This window comes from Triturus cristatus, chromosome 4_1 (genome assembly GCF_964204655.1).
Source record: "Triturus cristatus chromosome 4_1, aTriCri1.1, whole genome shotgun sequence".
Taxonomy (NCBI): Eukaryota; Metazoa; Chordata; class Amphibia; order Caudata; family Salamandridae; genus Triturus; species Triturus cristatus.
In genome coordinates, this window is record NC_140585.1 from 232,418,917 (window position 1) to 232,442,011 (window position 23,095).

The 23,095-nt window shown below is 39.7% G+C and overlaps 1 protein-coding gene across 1 annotated transcript in view; it reads left to right on the plus strand.

The window, feature by feature from the left end:
- The window catches only part of LOC146854171 (aldo-keto reductase family 1 member B1-like), a 150,023-nt gene that overhangs the window by 36,009 nt on the left and 90,919 nt on the right, over nucleotides 1–23,095 (plus strand). The window contains exon 2 of the mRNA XM_085651945.1: nucleotides 16,488–16,655. Within this exon, the coding sequence (XP_085508071.1) occupies nucleotides 16,488–16,655 (168 nt within the window). The remainder of the gene's footprint in view (nucleotides 1–16,487; nucleotides 16,656–23,095) is intronic.

Here is a 23,095-nt window from a genome sequence, read left to right on the forward strand (position 1 = left end):
CTCTCACTCCAGGCATGAACGTGACAACAATAGTGGTTAGTTCTAAATTTGAGTCATTTTAAAATTGTAGTCAATACATGCCATTTCCATAATGAATAACGTGTGGTTAAATTTATAACATGCATACTTTACAATGTGTCTTCAAAGGATCACACTCTTTTCTTACTTAAAATGAAGCTACAGCAGCATCCATGAGGGAGCAGTTTCTGTGACTAAGTATAGTTTCTTTCATGGTCCAGCAGTTTTAAGTGGTCAAGTTCTTTATATAAAAGTGGTACATTTCTTTATGTTCTAAACAGGTTGAAATATTTTGGGTCCTCAATTGATACCTTTTATTCCCTTTATTCTTTAACTTTTTTACATTTGTTTTAATGTTTTACTTATTCCCTTTATTCATTATTCTAATTCATTGGAGTTGTATTCTTTTTTGGTACTGTCTCACTGCTTGGCCCAAATATTTTTAATATATGGCAGAAAACTGTAGCTTTTTACTAAAAATATATTTCACACCACAGTTATGGTTATACTGACTGGGCCTCACACTTTTTATCTTGGGTCCTTCGGCCTGGGACCTTCCCCAGATGTAACTGGTCTTCATGATATAAGCATGATATAGTTCATAATTTTCTACTTAATTTGCTAGAACTTGCTAGGACTTAAGTCCGCCCGCCATCCTAATGGGGCCCTTAGTTTTGTTACCCATGTAGATTACCTCTAAAAATATATGATGCACATAACGAAGTGTTAGCATATAATGATTTTAGGAGTAGACAATAACAAACAATGTTGGTAGGACAATAATATAAACAAAAGAAATATTAAATATATATGTAAAATGTGTACACTCAATAGTGTAATTTTTTTAAATAAATTACATTGTAATTAAATTAAGGCTGAAACACATCTACACAGTTGGATGAAATCTACAAATTAATATGATCAAATAATACAGTATAGCAAGAGAATAAGTGGGAATATCTTTTCTCATTGTGCTATAAATTCTCCTATTACAATTAAGCCGCACTAAAACAATAGTGTCTTAGTTCAGCAAAGGTAAAACAGGAAATTGTATATAAATAGGATGTACTTTTTTATAAATGCATTATCGAGGTGACAATCAAATAAAAGGTAAATTATGTATATACTAGTATTATTGCTTTTCTGGACTGTGTCATAAAGTATATAGAGAATCACTGAGACACCTGATCAACCTCAGAGATCATAAGTCTAATCCTGTGACTGCTCCATATCATTGATAAATCGATCCCTTGAATGAAGGAATGGCACTTAGCTAATATTGTGGTTTTTGTTTATGTTTCATTATCATCTTACCACAATGACCCTTTGCATAGAGCTGAACCTGGTCACCGTCACACCACACCATCATATCGTGGCCCAGATCAGAGTCTGAAGTGGCAGGATCACCATGTCTCCAGTCTGCTTCCAGTGGCCTCCAGGGGAACTGCTGTTCCTTTCTCAGGCCCAGATTTCATTCACCTCCCGCGTGGGTCAGCTGGGTGCTTCAGCCCCTTCACCTCACTCTTGTGAGTGCTGTTTGTGACCCAAAACAGAATAGAAATATCTCATTTGCATCAAAGTCTGCCTAGTTAGGAATGGTTTAGGCTCTACTCAGGTCCAGAGTGGTCACACATTAGCACAAATAGTTTCCTCAAGCCAGAGAAGCTGACCTAGCTGAACCCACAGAATTCTGGGCCTTGTCCAGCTGTGATGGGCTATAGTTGCTTGAGCCTCATGGAGCAATGAAAGAATAAATGAGTAGATCTTTAAAGCTCACACCATTTGGGACTCACTGCTGGTGGTGCAACAGGACATCAGACAACCCTATCCTCAACAATACATTGCTCACCTGCTGCGCTGCAGAGCCAGTACCAGAAGAGATGAGATGAGCTTTCAAATAGGGGATCAATATTATTTATGAACCATCAGAATGTGAAAGCACCAACTATCACTAGGGCCATTGCCTGTATGATGAACTCTTCTGTTTACAAGCAAAGTTTCATGCTTTGGCCATGAGCTATGGCCAGGCAGCTGCTGAGTTGGGAGTGGTTTTAGCTACTACTCTTGGGATATACAGAAGCGAGAGTTTTGATCCTTGGGGTTAGCTGGTGTTTCACTGCTCATTATGAATGTGCATGCTTTTTACTTTGGTAGGATTCCCCATGGGAGGTGCTAAGCAATTCCATTCCAAGATGGCAGCCATATTAAATTTGCCGCTGGAAAATGAGAGTACAGGCACAGAGGAACAGTGGACCTGGAACAGTTTTCAGAGTGGGGGTGCTGCCATCAAGTTTACATCACTGAAGTCATAAAATTTGTGAAAAATCCAAATGTCACAGAAAGAACAAGGGTAGCAAATGAGCCACACCTATTCAGCATGAGACCAGTATTGGTGTGGCACCTTAATGTCATTTACGGATGATGGAGCAGGTAGTGCAAAATTTTGTTTACCTCCTCTATTCTTGCATGAAAATACTAATTATATAATCTATTAACTATAATATTATTAAACGAGTGTTCGATGTATACTAATCAACATTATTAATACTTAAAGTACATGTGGCATTTGCAATTTGCATGGCCAAATAACCTTTATAACTAAAATCTTTACGCATATTAATAATAGTATATGTGGTAATAGAATACTGCATGATATATGTTGCTTTGTGATGTTGCATCCTCGTGGAGGATCGAAAAAGGTGAATATAATGGCTTTAAATGTCGCTATATGCTAGATAAATACAAGCACATAGAGGGATTAGTAAGGGATTAACATTAGAATCACCATTTCAATGTATTAATTATTCTTTTGTGTTTGTTTTGCTAAAGTAGCCATCTGGGCCTCAATCCAATATGGCCGCTGACATCGCACGCAGAAGTGGCCACTGTCTCGTGAGGTGCGGAATCAACTGCGCATGTGCGAGTATGTATCCTGAACCTCTTGGCGACCTTTACACATCGTGTCCCTGGTCAAGGATATGAAACGGGACGTTCACCAAGATAGGGGAACAATCAACCTTACAGTAAACCGGAACAAGCCGACACTTCGCTGACAAATGACCTCACCCCTCGAACTGTACTGAAAATCTGGGAATATGAATCGGACGATCCCAACCAGCCAATCACGACTGTCCTAGAGCTTAAAATTGTATCTTCTTTAATTTGATTTTATTATAAAAAGAGTAGTAGAATAGGGAGAGAGAGAGCTCTTTCCATCATTTTTCCACCTTCGTTCATTGTGACACCTTTCCTGATGATCCAGATGCTGCCCGACCACTTGATGACTGCAAACTTTTTCTAAATCCACGGGCTATGATAGATGCTTGCACGATTTCTGGTCCTTTGATGAATTGGGACTGTAACATGCTGAGCAGAGAACTTTGAGCTTTGACCTGCTTTTCGGACAATTTACGACAAAATTTGGTTATGCAGAGCCAATGAATTAGAGGACTCTAAATAGCCAGATTAGGTAAATGTGATGTTCCGCGATTTACTTGAATTGGTCTAAGAATTCTAAAACTTTGACGTGACAAATGCAAAAATAAGTCATTATGAAAATTTAGATAAACGAATATTGATTAACAAGAAGAATGAGTTTGTGGTTTTTCATAAAGAGAGTTAAGGAGTCTGAGTCTTAAAATGTGTTTTAGCTGATTCTACATCACCATCAACCAATCCAACTAAATTGGTCCGTTGACCAAGAGGGTGGAGTGCCTTGATGTTTGGGATTTGAGATCTATAGGCAAAGAATGTTAATGTATATTTTGTAAAATAATTTTTCTCTCCCTATAGGTTATAAGGTGTTTCCCCCACATGTCCAGCGCTTGAATTACTCATCCCTCCAGTGTGCAGACTCGTGAGAGAGACGTATGAGTGTTGGTGTTATGGGCCTCACCAATGACTGCGTGTGTGAATGAACTAGTGTGACGTCGGGTCTGCGACGCAGGGAGGGTATCGGTACATGTTGTTCCCCATTTCCCAGATTTGCGCTGGATCAGTTTTTCTGGTAGCAGTATGATGGTTTTATTGTTTTGGTGATTATTGCTTGTAATTTGCTTATTGATTATTCATTGTGGGAAAGTATTGGTTTATGTATTAACACTATGTTGAGTCGCGTCGAGTTTTATGTTGTTTGACGGCTTTTGGGATGTAGGAAGTCGGAAGTTTGTAACGGTTCCGTAGTAGAGCAGAGGTAAGCGCTGCTCTCGGGAAAGACGGAATTGTTGTCGCCCTGTAGGTACACGGGGAAGACGTTGACGATTGAAGTTGCACGACGCATTGTCTGGGTTCGATTTGGTAACATCGTCATGTGTTGCCATTAGGGACATTTTCTGTATGAGAGAAAGGAATGGTAGCAAGGGTCACCTGTGAAATTTTGGTCTTAGGTACCAGGAGTCCAAAAGGCACTCTGATTACGCTTATCACTGGAAAGGTAATAGGTGTTCCCTAAGCTTGCTAGAAGGATAAAGTAGAGGGAAGTGCTACTTTATTAACGTATGTCATAATTCTGTAGTAGGGCAAACTGTTCGCTGCTCTCGGGAAAGACAGAATTCTGTGTGAATGAACTACATTTTCTGTATGGAAGTGCGTGAATGAAATAGCATTCAGGTTAATTGTGCAACTCTGGTTTTATTTCTCAGGAGCAGAGCGTCTCCAACTAGGTGTCTTAATTCTGGAGAAACGGTTAGCTAATGCTTGTTAGAAGGGTAAGGTAGAGGGATGTGCTACTTTATCAACGGAAGTAACGATTACGTAGTAGGGCTGAGGTAAGCGCTACTCTCGGGAAAGACGGAATTCCTGTAAGAAAGGTCATCAACTATACTTTGGTTAGCGAAACAGATAATGGTGGCGTTTTTATGTCGTTACTAACAGATTTATGAGTCAAAAAGAACCAAAGAAAGTTTGCCGATACATTTTGTAAAGGAGGGGTCAGCAGAAGCAGGAGTAACGAGAAAAGCTGACGTCAGAAAGACCGCGCTTGGCCAGTCAGTAAGAAACATAGACGTTCCTGATTGGTCCGTTAGTGTGAGTCGTGCTAAGAGTGGAGAATTACAGGGTGATGTAGGCGTTCCTGATTGGTGCGTTAGTGTGAGTCGCGCTGAGAGTGGAGAATTACAGGGTGACATAGACGCTTCTGATTGGTGCGTTAGTGTGAGTCGCGCTACGATTGGTTAAAACAACAGAATAGTCGTAGGGAAAATCTAGCGATACACGGAAGACAAAATGATGTATTACGATCCACCAGAAAAAGAGAAAAAGTCCTGGTTTGGAAAGATCAAGAGTTTATTTAATATGGACAAACCGATTGTGAATAGAGAGGGACAGTTGCTTCCCCCACCAAAATCACCCGCATCCTTTCTGGTTGCGAAACACGGATATCATACATGTATTTGGTTGGACAATTGGGTAAGGTTTACAAAAGATGATGGAGTTTTAGCATTTCCGGAACACGGTTCATTTAATTTAGCGGTTTTAAGAAATTTGAGAGAGAGAATGATGAATCTAGAACCGAGACCTAGACCAACACAGTTCGAGGCATTAACAGAATGGGAAGATGAGATGCAGGACAGAGAATGACAGAGGAGTGGCGGAGGCTACAAATTATTGACACTGAGTGCCCCAATGAGAGAGACTCCACGAAATATAAAATTTTAATCAGTATCACAAGAAACAGGAAGAAACAATCCTTTTAGAGAAATAGAGAAAACACAACATGGTAAAACGGGTAATGAAAATTCAGCTGAACTAGCAAAAACCACTTTAGAATTAACTGAAAGCCGTAACTGTTCCTGTAACCATAGGACCGGTAATGCCTATTTTTGATAAACAGAAGGATACTGAGCATTGTCTGACGATTCCTTATAACAGTAATAAACAAACTGAGAGGCCAGAAAAGAATATAGACAAGAACCCAAGTATTTCAGAACAAAGTACGCCTAAAAATTTGACAGTAAATCAAAGTTTAGTGGATAGAATAATAATGACGACAGAATCAGTCCCAGGATCACCAGAGAGATTAGCACAACAAAATACTGAGAAAGATAGTGTAGGGCCTACTTCAGAAGAATTAAGATGAATAGCTAAGGAGTTTGCAGCAGAAAGATAAAGAATCCCAATCTATAGATGTGGCCAAGCTGAAGATTCTGTTGGAAGAATTAATAGTAGGGACTATCCCCACGGAGAAGTTAAAAGCCTATCATGATGAACAATTACTATTTTCATGTAAAAGTATAACCTGGAGAGCAAGGAATCTACATGAGAGACTAGAAGAAGTGGCAAATGAAATGGGTATAGACTTCGAAAGAGTAAATCTTTACAAAAACCATACAGAGTAGATTTTTCTGAAAAGGATATTGAAAATCTAAACACCGCAGGAAGAACAACTCAGATTAAAGACATAATCATTTTGTTAAGGAAGTGGGGAGATGTAGATAAATGGAAAAGTAGGTGGTTCCGAAAACGAGAGGATGTCTCAGACAAAACATTTGCAGCTTTCCCCGTAAGAGAAAAGGAAAAGGTAGTAACAGAATGTCCCATGAGAGAGATTCCAGGAGGGGGATATGTACATGTTCCCTCGACTACGCGAAAAGCCAGTCGAGTGGTATAGGCAAGTGAATAGGTTCGTAAAGTTATCAAAAGTTTTATGGATTGATTTAAATAGTCTTTTTGACATAATAGTACCAGCAGATTTATGGACAGAATGCAAGATCATGACTAGCTGGCCTACACAAGAATACCCTAGAGACCCAAAAACGGGTGCCCCTGACCCCGAAGTTATGAAAAAATATGAACAGGTAATTGTCTTTCTGAAAAACAAGGTAACTCTCAAGGAGACTGATTGGGTAAAAATTGACAGGACTCATCAGGAAGCTAAGGAATCGGTACACGCTTATTATGAGAGGTTAATCCTCGCCTTTAAGCAGTTTAGTGGTGATGAAAATTTGAGTGAAAAGGATTTAAGTCATTTTGTATACCGATTTGTATATGGGCTGCATCCAGAAATAAGTGAAATGATTAAACAGCATACAGTGGACTGGCAAAATAAGAAAATAGATGAAGTACTGAGACATGCAAAATATTTTAGTGATGAAATTGAAGCCAAACAGCGTAAGTTAAAAGAAAAGGCTATGTGGGCACAGGTAAAGGTGGCAGAAAGACAGGAAGCTCAATTGATTGAACAGGCCAACAGTGCAGGTATGAAACCTAAATTTAATGTTGGAAAAGGAAAGGGACAATTTAATATAGAAGAAGCCAAAAAGAAGTGGCCATGTCATAATTGCGGAAGAATAGGGCACTGGAAATCCGAGTGTAAATTTCCCCCGAGTACTAATGGTGATAATGCATCATTGAATTCGCAGGTGCAGAAAGAGGTGAGTTGTCAACCACAGCGACAGCAGCAGTTTTTTGCCCAATAGAATCAGGTGCCAAAACCGCCTTTTCCACAGAGCGTAATGAGACAGGATTCTACAATGAAGAACAGGTAACTAAGCTGCCGCGTACTAGTGCTGTTTCGCAGTATTGGCTACAACGCGATGAGAGTGAGTCAGAAGAAAGCTATTGACGGTGCCGAGGGGAGGAAGAAGAGTGCGCAACTCTAGAGGTAGACCAGACAGGCCCTTTTGTGGATGGAAAGGTAAATGATGAAGATATTACTTTCCTAGTAGACACTGGTGCTACTCGATCCACAGTCAGGTCAGCTGATGTTAAAAACCTTCCTGTCTCGTACGAAACAATCCAAGTAGTTGGAGTATCCATCAGACAGATTAAAACGTATCTCACTGAACCAGTACAAATTAACATAGGGAAATTTTCTGAAATGCACCGCTTTGTCGTGTGTGATTCAAGCCCTGTAAATTTGTTAGGAAGAGATTTATTGTGCAAAATGAATTGCACCATATTTTGCACTCCCGATGGTATAGCATTTGAGACCCCTGATGAAGATGTACTGTATAAAATGACTATGGCTAATATGGAAACTGAAATTACTGAAGCATTTGCTGTATTTAACCCTGAAGAACTACCAAAAGAACTGAAAAAGAGAGTAAAGGCAGAAGTCTGGGATTTCACAGGAGAAGATGTGGGATTAATGAAAAATGTAGATCCTGTAAAAGTGACAGTAAAGGAAGAAATAAGTTACCCAAATATTCCTCAGTACAAATTGACACCCGAAATAATTGAAGGAGTTACTACTATAATAGAGAAAATGATTAAACAAGGTATTTTGAGAGAAATAATGAGTAGTCCATGTAATTCACCAATTATGGGACTGAAAAAACCTAATGGAACATTTAGAATAGTGCAAGACTTGAGAAAAATAAACAAGATTGTTGTGTCATTCTGTCCCATTGTACCAAATCCATCTGTAATTTTGTATCAGATTCCACATGATACAGAATGGTACACAGTGATTGACCTGTGTCATGCTTTCTTTTCCATCCCATTGCATCATGACAGTCAGCAGATTTTTGCGTTCCGTTTTGGCGAACGTATTTTGGCATGGTGCCGAATCCCACAGGGGTATACAGAGAGCCCCTCAATATTTAACCAGATATTGAAAAAGTCCTTAGAATATCTAGAGATGTCCAAGAGCTCAGTACTAGTGCAATATATTGACGATCAGCTTGTGGCGTCAAAATCACGAGAAGCTTGTGTAGTGGATACCATAGCATTGCTAAATCATCTAGCAGATGGAGGACTTAAAGTATCCCCATCGAAAGTGCAATTTTGTCAGAAAGAAGCACAATATTTAGGCCATAAAATTGAAAAAGGATTGAGGAAAATAACTGCAGAGAGAATCAAGATAATAAAAGGAATGAGAGCCCCAATGACGCAAAGAGAAGTGAGAATGTTTCTTGGAATGGTTGGATATTGTCATCAGTGGATAAGTAACTTTTCCCTGATTGCAAAACCTTTGGTACGCCTGACGAGAAGTGATGTAAAAGACCCCATTGAATTAGAGAGAGAAGAATTAACAGCCTTTAAACAATTGAGAAACAGTTTGTGTGAGGCACCAGCACTTAGTATGCCTGATTATGAGAAGGAGTTTGAACTATACTGCAGCAAAAGGAATGGATGTGCACTCTCTGTATTAATACAGAAACATGGAAAACTGAGAAGACCAATTGCATATTTTTCAGCTATACTCGACCCTGTAGCTGTAGCATTGCCAGGTTGTTTGAAAGCGGTGGCTGCCACTTGTAAGAGTCTGGAACAGAGTGAAGGAATTGTGATGGGATATCCTGTGCGAGTGTTTGTACCTCATGATGTGGCAATCCTTTTAACAAGGAGCCGCCCTCAGTTCATGATACATAGTCGGCTGACTAAATATGAGAAAGTCATATTAGGTGCAACAAATGTGAGATGTCTGAATGTGAATCCTTCAACCTTATTACCTGATGCAGAGAATGTGGAAGTCAGAGACGATGTGGATCATGACTGTTTGGATGTACTTGATTTCTGTACCAAACCTGTCCTGATATAAAAGATGAACCTTTGTAAGAAAGTGACTACGTGATATTTGTGGACGGGTCATGCTTGAGAACAGACGAAGGGATTCTGAGTGCAGCATATGCAGTTGCAGCGGTAATTGAAGCATCTTACCTAAAAGGAGTAAAATTAGCCCAGATAGCTGAGCTCTTTGCATTGACAAGAGCATGTTAGTTGGGAAAGAATGTGAGAGTGACTGTGATAACCGATAGTCAATATGGCTTCGGTGTCGTGCATGACTTTGGCCAAATATGGTCACAGAGAGGATTTTTGACTTCAAGTGGAACCCCTATAAAGAATGCTGAAGTGGTTGGGAAATTGCTTGAGGCGATACAGCTGCCTAAGCAATTGGCTGTTGTAAAGTGTGCTGCACATTCGAAGACTGGAGATTACATCGCAGTAGGGAACAATTATGCAAACGATATGGCTCAATATTGTGCGAGAAACCAGAATTCAGTAAATAGGGCAAAGGAAAAGGAAATGAATTCATGTCCCTTGTTGTTTGAGATGCATTGATTAGATTATTTAGGCAGACATGGTATAATGCAAAATTCAGACTTGTAGCTGATAGCCTTTGTCAAAGATGCCTTATATGTCAACAGTTCAATCCTGGAAGAAAAACAGTTGTAAGTCTATGAACGATAGGTCGAGAAGGAGGGCCTTTCACCCGAATGCAAATCGACTTCATTGAGATGCCTCCCTGTAACAGGTTGAGGTATGTTTTAGTGATGGTCTGCCTGTTTTCTAGATGGGTAGAAGCATATCCCACAAGAAGAAGTGATGAAATTACAGTAGCAAAACTGCTTTTGAGGGAATTCATCCCTAGATTTGGGTTTCCAGTCACAATTGAGTCAGATAGAGGAAAACATTTCCATAATGAAATCATGAAGCTAATTTGTGAAGCATTGAATGTACAACAAAAACTGCATTGTGCCTATCGCCCAGAGGCTTCTGGTGTGGTGGAACAGGTAAATGGCACTATTAAAAACAGATTAGGAAAAATGTGTTTAGCCCCAGAATTGAAATGGCTTGATGTCTTGCCTCTGGTACTCATGACTATTAGATCAATTCCAGATAGGTACACAGGTTTGAGTCCCCACGAGATTGTGATGGGAAGAGCAATGAGGCATGTATTCATACCAGTCAACAAGTTATTGCCTATCTCTGATGACTTGGTGTTGGATTACTGTAAGGGGCTGGCTGGCGCCATACATTCTGTGTTTCATCAGGTTGGATCGGATGCCACCACCCTTGAAAAAAAGATAGCTCATGATCTAAGCCCAGGTGACTGGGTGAGAATTAAAGTGCACAGACGAAGGAACTGTTTGGTCCCACGTTGGGGAAAACCACGACAAGTGATTCTAACAACGACCACAGCTGTGAAGTGTGCAGGAGTAACGAACTGGATCCATGCTAGTCATACCTTGCGAATTCCAAACCCAGTGGATAACAAGGAAGGAGAGTACTTTGAAGAGTCAGAAACTAGTTCTGAATCTGATACTGAGGACACTAGAACAAGACAAAATCCTGAAAGGGGTGAGTCAGAACCAACTTTGACCATTGCCCCAGAGAACATTCCTTTGAGAAGGAAGTTGCAGATCTCAGACACCAGCTCAGACTCAGAAACTGAACAAGCACAAGTACATACTGGACAAGAGAAAAGCAGTGAGGAGACAATTAAAGAAATTTTCGATAAGGAAGTCCCTGATGTAAAGTTGAGAGAAATTCCACCTGAAGTAACAGAAGCAGATGGTCAGGTGCCAGATACAGACAGTGAGGGAAAGATTTTTGCAGAAGACCCCCGAGGAGTTGTAGGGAATTCAAACATCCAGTTAGAAGAAGGGACTGTTAGTCAGCAGGAAGATTGTGTGGAAGAACCACGAGGAGGGGCAGAAGTAGGGAAAATAAAAAAGTGGTGGACAGAAAAACAGTTGAAGGTAAAAGTCAAGTTGAAACAGAATCAGAAGATAGTGATGAAGAAGTACCAGAAGGTCGAGTTCTGAGGGAAAGAGCATGCAGAGCTGAGAAAAATGATAAAGGAAATAAATTGAAAAGGTCAGCAAAAGATGAAATTTGGCCAAACAAAATAAAGAGATTGAGATACCGATTGACACGAGTGAATTCACCTAGAGCTGAACAAGTGAATGAAGTATCTAGTCAAGAAAAATTGAAAGACGAGGGAAAAACGACCACAGAAGAAAATAAGAGAAGAAGAAAACCTAACCAGAAGTATAAGTTGCCGGAATGGTCATATGTGGCGCTGCCTGAAATAAAAGAAGAGGCGGATAGCCAAGAAAATCCAGAGGTGACTGTACCAGAAGTGGTTGAGGAAAACGAAGAATCGGAAATCCTGAGAGTTATCTTGTCCGATATTGGAGAAGAAACGGATGTTCAGGAAGTTCTGTATCAAGATTATGAAAGAAAAGTGAAAAACAGTCAAATGCCAAACTGAAAAGACTAAAAGTGATTCCAAAGTAAAGACAATAATTTACGGGAAAAGACATAACTGATAGAACCAAGTAGGTGCTTAGAGCCTTGGGTTAGACAAAACTAGTTGTGAAGTAGAAGAGGCTAAGTCAAAAGACACTGATCATTTTTTTTTCGAGATGGCAAACACAGAAAGTAGAAAAACTAAATGTGTATTTCTTAGAAGATGGTTCAAAATGTGTTGTTGTTGAACAGGATTACTAATGCTTCTGTGGAGTGCTTTAGCGCTAATGGTTTCATTTAAGGTTACACTAGAAACAATAGAAGGACATAGTAAGAATAAAACTAATGGAGAAAAGTTTCAGAAAGTATATCCGACTAAAATAGATAGAAATTACTTACATAAAGACAGGTCTATAAATGATTTCTCTAACAATGTATTTTCAAAATTACTGTATGAATATGTAAAGACGATGGACGTGAGGGACTGTTACGTCTGCATGCAGTTAACTGCATCTGTGTCTGAGGGAGTGACCTATCATCACCTGCCAGTAACGTTTGAAATAACATGTAGTGTAATAGCAAGTTTGTTTTACAAAACAGGGAAATTAGAATATTACTTTTCAGATGCAGATAACATATTTTCACAAGTACCTGTAATTAACAAATTAAATAAAGTAAAACCTGCAAAGGTATTACGTGAATTTTTCTTAGAAACTAAAGAACTAACGTTAGAGTCCATATTTAGAAATAATCTAACTTGTAGTTTAAAGAAGGAGGAGAAAGTGTTCTTGGATATGGTTGAAGAAAGGAGATTGAAAATGCAAAAGAAAGTTTCTGAGGGAATAGAGGAAAAGACAGTCTGGGATGTTGAAAAGGAAAAACATTTGAAAGGAGAGGCTAGTCCAACAATGGCTTTAGATTGGCCTCAGAAAGGAAAGTTGTGTATTAGAAGGAATCAAACTGCATATGATAATTATTTTGTAGGTAACAGTGTGTGCATGATACATATCGAATCATGGGTGGATGGGATTTAAAGGAGGAAATGATCCAGTTTTTCTGGATTATATTTTATCTGCAGGAACAAAGCATATTATCGATTACCAGATCACTGGTTTGGCACATGTTATGTGGGCCTGGTTTTCCCAAAGATATTCCATGAGGGAAGAGGAAGAGATGGTGTACATAAGTTAGGTAGACAACTAACACATAGAAAGAGAGAATCTTGGTCATAAATTGTGGGAGACATTTTTGGAGCATTGATACCGGCAGTGGGAATATCTCTGAATGCACATAAAATTAGAAAATTATCAACAGTAGTGGATCGCTTGTCAACAAGCACTGCTGAAGGATTTTTATTGGTAAATACAGAAATGGTTGCTATGCGTGCCATGGTAATGCAAAATCGACTTGCCCTTGATATAATTTTGGCAAAAGAGGGTGGAGTCTGTGGAATGCTGAAAGTTCAACATTGTTGTACTTACATTCCTGACGAAAGTCAAGATCTAAAGTCATACATTAAAAATATAACTGATTTGCATGAGGAAATTGCACCACTGGAGGTTGAAGGTGTTTGGGAAAAGATTGGAAAGAAATTATCTTCTATTAAAGATTTCCTATTAAAATTAGGTAGTACCTTTATAGGTGAAATCCTATTTCCACTAACCTGTGTAATTTTTCTAGTATTAGTTTTAAGACTAGGATGTTTATGTTGCAAAAGAAAGAAAATACAGAAAAATTTTAAAAGAGAAATTTTGAAAAAGAAAGAGAATAAAAGACGAGAAAGAGAATTTGTAGAAGTAGAATTAGAAGAAATGAAAGATAGTATGTTTAGAAAAGCAAGAGGAAAAGAAATTGGGGAAAGAGAAATGTGAACTAAAAATCTATGAATTCATTTTCTTTTTATAATAAATTTACACAATATTAGGAATTCTGGTGATAAAATCACCAAAGGGGGGATTGATGGAGCAGGTAGTGCAACATTTTGTATACCTCCTCTATTCTTGCATGAAAATACAAATTATATAATCTATTACCTATAATATTGTTAAACGAGTGTTGCATGTATACTAATCAACATTATTAATACTTAAGGTACATGTGGGATTTGCAATTTGCATGGCAAAATAACCTTTTTAACTAAAATCTGTACGCATATTAATAATAGTATATTTGGTAATAGAATACTGCATGATATATGTTGCTTTGTGATGTTGCATCCTCGAGGAGGATCGAAAAAGGTGAATATAATGGCTTTAAATGTAGCCAAGATAGGGGAACAATCAACCTTACAGTAAACCTGAACAAGCCGACACTTCGCTGACAAATGACCTCACCCCTCGAACTGTACTGAAAATCTGGGAATATGAATCGGACGATCCCAACCAGCCAATCACGACTGTCCTGGGGCTTAAAATTGTATCTTCTTTAATTTGATTTTATTATAAAAAGAGTAGTAGAATAGGGAGAGAGAGAGCTCTTTCCATCATTTTTCCACCTTCGTTCGTTGTGACGCCTTTCCTGATGATCCAGATGCTGCCCGCTTGATGACTGCAAACGTTTTCTAAATCCACCGGCTATGATAGATGCTTGCACGATTTCTGGTCCTTTGATGAATTGGGACTGTAACACGCTGAGCAGAGAACTTTGAGCTTTGGCCTGCTTTTCGGACAATTTACGACAAAATGTGGTTATGCAGAGCCAATGAATTAGAGGACTCCCAATAGCCAGATTAGGTAAATATGATGTTCCGCGATTTACTTGAATTGGTCTAAGAATTCTAAAACTTTGACGTGACAAATGCAAAAATAAGTCATTATGAACATTTAGATAAACGACTATTGATTAACAAGAAGAATGAGTTTGTGGTTTTTCATAAAGAGAGTTAAGGATTCAGAGTCTTAAAGTGTGTTTTATCTGGTTCTAAATCACCATCAACCGAACCAACATAGGGGCATATTATCAAGACCGGCGATAAAATTATCGCCGCTTTAACAGCAGAAAACTGCCGCTAAAACGGCGATAATGGACTTGATAATATGCTCTATGGAATTCCAATTGAAGCCCATGTTAGATGTCCTTCACATCTAACATGGGCTTCAATTGGAATTCCATAGAGCATATTATCAAGCCAATTATCGCCGTTTTAGCGGCAGTTTTCTGCCGCTAAAGCGGCAATAATTTCATCGCCTGTCTTGATAATATGCCCCTAAATTGGTCCATTGACCAAGTGGGTGGAGTGCCTTGATGTTTGGGATTAGGGATCTATAGGCGAAGGATGTTCATGTATATTTTGTGAAATAATTTTTCTCTCCCTATAGGTTATAAGCTATTTCTCCCACATGTTTCCGCCCTTGAATTACTCATCCCTCCTGTGTGCAGACTCGTGAAAGAGACATATGAGTGTTGGTGTTATGGGCCCCACAATGACTGCGTGTGTGAATGAGCTAGTGTGACGTCGGGTCTGCGACGCAGGGAGGGTATCGGTACATGTTGTTCCCCATGTCCCAGATTTGCGCTGGATCACAGACATCGCATTTCCCATTGAAATGGTCAATACATTTGTATAATAATATGCAGAAATAGAGTTTCAGTAGATATCTATTGCTTGGGCATCATCAAGAAAATTGTTTTGATTTGTTTTAATCCTACTTAAATCTTTCTTTCCATCACAATTCAGAATTGCAAAAAAATGTTCCTTGTGTAGTTTGCTAATGGGTGATGTATTTTGAAATATTTCTACAGTTCGCTTACAGGTATTTAAATGTTGTTTTGTGTTAGAATACAATTGAAATTCTACAGCCTTTCTTTTCACACTCCCATTACCATAGCAAGATTGTCATGTTCTTCACTTTATAAACTCCTCTCGCCTAGCAGTCAGAGAAAGAAATGAAAAGTAAAACACTAATCTTCATGTTAGCAGACTGGGCAGCAAGACATAGAAAGGCATTTGACCTCTGTCTTGGAAAGCACAACAAATCTGATAAGATCACACAGAAATGTAATGGTCTCTTTAATGCTCATTCATCTTCTGAACTCCAGCATGGCTATTTTGGATGTGCTGCAGCACTATGCAACCCTACCTCCTGTACCTATGCAAAGGAATAGAAATTCTATTGGCTAAAGTCTGCCGATTAGAATGACAATTTGAAATAAAATACAGCTATTAACATCACTGGTCAATTTCAGAAGGAAGTCAGCACAATGATATGCTATGTTATTAATATTTGTATACGGCAAATTCTGCTATTAATGTGGCTGGTCTCCTAGTGCTGTTGCGAGTGCCATGCATATTCAAATGTTTTCATCTAGTAAGTCTTGCTAAGAACTGGAAGTGCCACTTCACTGAAAGAGAGAGAGAGCGTATGTGTCCTGTACAAAGATGCATAGGGGGTGAGTGATCTAGTACATATATAAATGGATAATTAAACACATTGAAGAGGCGGGCCAGACCTCCTCCCTTGCCAGTGCTTGTACGTGGCATTACCACTTCAGCTATGATTAAGGCACAACTAAATTCAATTGTTAATGTTCTTCTAATTTTTTTGTTAATCCAGTCTCCTCCTGGAAAAGTGAAGGATGCTGTGATGGTGGCCATTGATGCAGGATATCGCCACTTTGATGGTGCCTATGTCTATCAGAATGAGCAAGAAGTTGGCGAAGGAATTCGTCAAAAAATCCAGGAGGGTGTTGTTAAACGAGAAGATTTGTTTGTCGTCAGCAAGGTACTGTTCTGAAGGAGACTTCAAACTCTTGAGGGCAAGTTACACATCTCTCCATAAAGTTAATTATAAATGTTTGTTGTTTGGCAGTTTTCATGAGGGATGGGAATCCATATTTCATATTGTTTTTGACAAGTTAAGACCTGACTGAATGTAAATCGTCTTTTTGACACGCTACTACATACTCTGATTGGATTCCCTACAGAATGCAGAGAAGAGTCTGAGTAGCATTTAGGAGTATTGGAAGTAGTCTGTTTTATGCCCTCTTAAATGCCTTTGTGAATTAGTCCTGAAACATCAAATTTCCTAATACAAAAAATGTAAAGCTTCTATAGTCTTTGTATATCTACCACACGTAAATGAATAGAGTCCAAATATTTGGATTTTATTTACATTTTAGTTGTCATAAAGGTACGTTTGAGTCCCTAAAAGAGTACTACAGCAGTAATACTTTCCATACTCCCGAATGCCTTTGTAAATAGTCCCTAAAATACTGCCACCTCTACATGAGCCAGAATGCTGTTCAGTGCAGTTTGCGTCAGAGAAGGAACCTGCCTTTCTTACACCTCTGTCGAAAACTGCATGTATCGAAGTTTCTTCAACAGACAAAGATGAACTGAATGTATGGCTTAAATTAGTTGTCTTATTCCCATTAACCCAGATATTTCAAACCCCAAGCTTTTTAAACATAACATACCCAGTTTAGAGTTCTGTGGACAGGAAATTTTGATGTCAATATTTACAGGAATTTTATGTCTATGCATATGTGTACCTCTGTGTGTCATAGCTACTTGCTGTCACAAGGACATTATATTGATTACCATAAATGGAATTTTGTAGATTATTATAGTCCTGAGCACACACATCTATATTCACCCTGTTTGCAGGCAGAGATGGAGTACTGTATTATTAGAATCTCATACTTGCTAACCCTGCCCATTTAGGCGGTAGCCTTCTGCTTTTACTGCATCATTTAACGTCTACTCATTTTTGTGTGACATCAAGCGTGGTGTTATGACAAAATGCCAGGCCTTGGCAATTCCGGTCCCCCATAACAAAAAAACACCCAAGGTAGTTCACATACTTTCGAAAGCCCTTATAGTGACTTGATGGCTATTCTGAACAGATCATAAAATTCTGACTTTACAGTGAAAGTGGTACAGCACAGAGGACAACACCTCTCTGACTACAGACCTTTTTTCTTCTCTTCAGACCACAGACATTGCTGCATAGCTTTCTGTTGGCTTATGCCTAACATTTCCGTGACATTTCTATGTCATGTGTGACGCTTTGAGTGACATTTTACCACACACCAAACAGCTATTTAGATATTGCAAGGTCAATTTAAGAAAACCTCTTTAGTGTATTAAAAGAGCCTAGAAATGACCTCAAATCAATCAGAATTCATCAAATGTGACTTGGCAAGGTCACTAACATCCTTCGTTTTACCTGCATGACCACTATTGAAACCTTACAGATGCCATAAATAACTATGATTTAGAGTTTGGTGCACAGGGTACTCTGTCGCAAATGCATCGTCGCAAATGCAGAAAGTCTGCCACCAAACCTTTGGTCCGCCTGCCTCCTTTAGAGAAGGGTGGACCTTAAGAATTCTATGAACAGAGCCCTCCTTGGCTCCGTTGATGGAATACTTCCTTCAGCGGCCTAATGGAGCAAGGGCGTTCGAAGAAAAGACATTACATTGCTCACCTATTTATGGTTAACAGGGTAGTGTCTTTTTTCTGTTCCATCACTGCCAGGAAAAATCTGGACGAGAGGCACAGGAAACAAGCATTGGCATAGCCAATAGGTCTCACTTTTGGGTCCTTATAAGTATTTAGTTATGCAGCACAGTATCCTTGGTGCAACCACATCGACTGTTGCGTGGCTAAACACTTATAAGGTCCCAAAGGCGAGACCTATTGGCTATGCTAATGCTTGGTGTGGTTGTGTGTGGTTGTGTGTGTGTGGTTGTGTGTGTGGTTGTGTGTGTGGTTGTGTGTGGTTGTGTGTGTGGTTGTGTATGGTTGTGGTTGTGTGTGGCTGTGGTTGTGTAGTTGTGGGTGTGGTTGTGGGTGTGGTTGTGTGTGTGGGTGTGGTTGTGGGTGTGGTTGTGGGTGTGGGTGGGTGGTTGTGTGTGTGGTTGTGTGTGTGGTTGAGTGTGTGGCTGTGTGTGTGGTTGTGTGTGGTTGTGTGAGTGGTTGTGTATGGTTGTGGTTGTGTGTGGCTGTGGTTGTGTGTGTGTGTGGTTGTGTGTGTGGTTGTATGTGGTTGTGTGTGTGGGTGGTTATGTGTGTGTGTGGTTGTGGGTGTGGTTGTGTGTGTGTGTGGTTGTGGGTGTGGTTGTGTGTGTGTGTGTGGTTGTAGGTGTGGTTGTGTGTGCATGGTTTTTTGTGTGGCTGCGTGGTTGTAGTTGTGTGTGTGTGTGGTTGAGGGTGTGGTTGTGTGTGGTTGTGTGTGGGTGTGGTTGTGGGTATGGTTGCGGTTGTGTGTGTGGTTGTTTGTGTGGCTGTGTGTGTGGTTGTGGTTGCGTGTGTGGTTGTGTGTGTGTGATTGTGTGTGTTTGTGTGTGTGGTTGTGTGTGGTTGTGTGTGTGGTTGTGTGTGTGGTTGTGGTTGTGTGTGTGGTTGGGGTTGTGTGTTTGTGTGGTTGTGTGTGTGGTTGTGGGTGTGGTTGTGTGGTTGTACGTGGTTGTGTGTGGTTGTGTGTGTGGTTGTGTGTGTGTGGTTGTGGTTGTGTGCGGGTGTGGATATGTGTGTGTGTTTGTGTGTATGTGTGTGGTTGTGTGTGTGGTTGTGTGTAGTTGTGTGTGTGGTTGTGGTTGTGTGTGTGGTGTGTGTGTGTGGTTGTGTGGTTGTGTGTGGTTGTGGTTGTGTGTGTGGTTGTGTGTGTGACACTAATACTAACAGAATCTCAAAATAAAGGAACACAAACATCGAGTTTGTAGGAAGAGAAAGCATGTTGTAAGTCAAACAGGCGCAGCAAAGCATTAACACAACAACAAAACAAACAAGATCACTTAGCGAAGACTGAGTGCTGATAATGGATACACACAGCCCATCATCTTAAGAGTTCGATTGCAGCCAATGTGCACTCAAACCTGCCCCCTCCTTGTGAGTTGCACCCCAAATGTCATGAGCTGTAACTGCTGCACCCACCATAGGGCTTTGAGATCTAAAACGCTACATAGGTCTAATCGATTAACCAATCGCCAACATGTTGTGCTTTTAAAGAGAATGTGCCAACATTTTCCAGCTTCCTCATCATGTCCTTATCAAAGCGCCAAAGAAAGGACTCCCTGAATGGTGCAACAGACATGAAGCAGCTGCTGCGATCAGAAATAAACACTGTGAACGTTGTCCAGTTTCACAGTAACATTTTCTTAATGTTCTTTAAGTCACAAAACAGTAATACTAAAAGCATCTAAAAATAAAGGAACACAAACATCGAGTTTGTGGAAAGAGAAAGCACATTGTAAGTCAAACGGGCGCAGCGAAGCATTAACACAACATGTTCTTTGATGTTTGATGTTCTTTGAACGAGAACATCAAAGGGGCGCCCCAAAAGTGATCGCGGGCGAAAGTGAAAGTGATCGCGGGCGCTTAATGAGCATGACGAGGTTTGCGAGCCTCTGCTCCTAAGCGCGCGCCCACGCACATGCACTGTAGCTCTAGGCTGGCCCTGGTAGCATTTTTTTGAGCCCTCACAAAGTCTCGCCAGACCAGCGCATTCGCTGGGTCAGGCGAGACCTAAAAACAATGACCTCCCAGGCTTTGGTGGTCATTACTTTTTTGTTTTTCAATAACAAACTCCCGCTATCAGAGTTTGTTATTGAAAAACATAACATTTTTACTAGTTTGGTAAAAAGGTAATCAAATCCAGTGGCTGACGTTCACCTACATTTTCTTACATTGAAAGGAAACAGTCTGTTGGCGGTTCCTTTCAATGTACAGAGATGATGACTGATCCAGCTGTCGTCTGTTAATTTGGTTAGCAGAGTACCCTCTGGATTGTGGCAGTAATGTGCTCTGCCATCCCAATGAACACTACTCCATCCGCTTGACTTTAAAATCAGGCCCTAGGTTTGTTAAAGTCTCATGTCCTACTTTCTGTTTCATATCATCACCTTCATAACACAAGACTGGGGATAGAAATGCCAATACCAGGGATCCCAACAAGCAGCACTTAGATTGAAGTTACTTCTTATTATTGACGTACATGACCACATTTACCCCATGGATTCAGCCACTGGACTTATAATATATCATCTCTTCTGTTGGGTCAGCGGCCGATAAAATAGACATTTCTTGACACAATGTGCAATATTCTTTTCTGTCCGCTTTTGTGCTGAGAGGACTCATTATAATTCAGCATTTCAGTACAATTTCATATACACTCTTTATATGTCCAATTGTCTTTATTTATAAATTTCACATACATCTTCATGCTGTTGCCAAGCAGTAAGAGGCAGAACAGGCACTTCTACATCAAAGTTCCTCCCAAATTCACACTATAATAACGTTCAGCTGGTTCACCCCATGAAAACAACAATTGTAATAACTGCTCAGTTTCACTTGCTCTAATACATGTGCATATCGTTGGTTCTTGTAGACGGCCTAGTTGTCTTCATAGAATGTTAGAAAGTTTGGGAAGGTAAACAGCCCTGTGGGTGGTTGCATTCTAGACATTGTGTTTTATTATCTAAGAAAGGAATCTTTGGCCTTGAAAAGCATTTTTATAGGAGCTTGTAGCAGCAGGGTTGTTTCAGGGGTGTATTACCTCCATGTGCGTTATTTTCACAATGAGCGAGCTGGAAGTACATTTTCTGGATTGTTGTTATTGTATGGCCCTGAACACTTCGGGGCATATTATCAAGACAGGCGATAAAATTATGGCCGCTTTTGCGGCAGAAAACTGCCACTAAAACGGCGATAATGGGCTTGATAATATGCTCTATAGAATTCCAATTGAAGCCCATGTTAGATGTGAAGGACATCTAACCTGAGCTTCAATTGGAATTCCATAGAGCATATTATCAAGCCCATTAGCGCAGTTTTAGCTGCAGTTTTCTGCCCCTAAAGTGGCGATAATTTTATCGCCTGTCTTGATAATATGCCCCTTCCTGTTTTAAGGTGACAGCGAATAAAATCAATGTCTATTCCTCTAGAAAAACATTTGAATGGGTAGAAAGGGTGCTTCGAAACATTACTTTTTAACCCTTTGGATGCCAACACACTGACACACCTGGTTACTCAGTAACTAGCTGAAAGGTTTTCACAGAGAGGATAAATACATACACAGCCATAGAACAGGGGGAGAAGGCTAGTTTGCATTCAAGTTACCTATGTACCACAAGCCAAGGGTTCAATATAATTTAATTATATTTTGTATATAGAAACTACACGTTGATCATATACAATTACTTATGAATGCTAATTTGCATTTAGAAATTCCTTTCTTGGGACATTAGAATATGTTTACGTTTTGCCCAGGCCATGACTTCTAAGTCAGCACTTTATGTACGGTTTCGATTGTGCCTGTTTAGCACGTCAAGACATGTTTCCACCATCGCGTATAGCCACACTTTTTAATGTGGAAGAATGACTTGCTTATGCAAAATGACAGAAATCCCTCACCCATGACTCAGAGGTGAGCTACTTAGGCAGAAAATTCACATTGATGCCTGCAGAAGCGACTCTGAAGTGTTCAGAGCATAAACATGTATACTTTAATATTGCGTTGGTAATAGTTAAGTGTGTTGCAGTGACTCTTTGGAGATTGTCACATGAATGATCAGGGAAAGGCATTGGAATTGCAAATAACACCAACAAAGTTTAAAACTTGTGGCAGTTCACAATTGGTTGTAATACATTGTGCACACTGCCATGCTCACCTAATGCCAATGATCCAGGTGTAAGGGGTGTAGGCATTCCTCATTTCCAGGAACTGTTTGTGCCAAGAAAAGTCTTTTCAGGAAAATATTTCCCATCAAAAACATCAATTCAAAAGATTTTTTTGAAATTCTCCTAATCTGCTAATCCTATGGACTGTAAGCAGCAGTGAGAATTGGACACATGAGGCCTAAGACCCTTTGGTTTGTAGATGTACCCCCGAGATTGCAGTAGAGGACCATATTTCACATTACACTTTATGTATTTTTATATCACATTTTATTTGGGAGTAATTAGGTTGACAAATCTGTTTTCTTCAAAGTTCACCTAACCATGGGCACTGATTGGAATTAGAATGTTTAGGTTTGGCTTACCTTTCAAAATAAATTGATGATAAAGCAAAAAACAGTGGTGAAGGTAAGTGCATTCATGCAGTTCTGTGGCTGCAGTGTTCACAGCATGATTATGTATTTGCAGCATTTGCCTCATATTTTGCAGGTTTCCCAAAAAGGTTGTTTCTAGCTAAAAATGGATGAAAATATTATTGCCAGA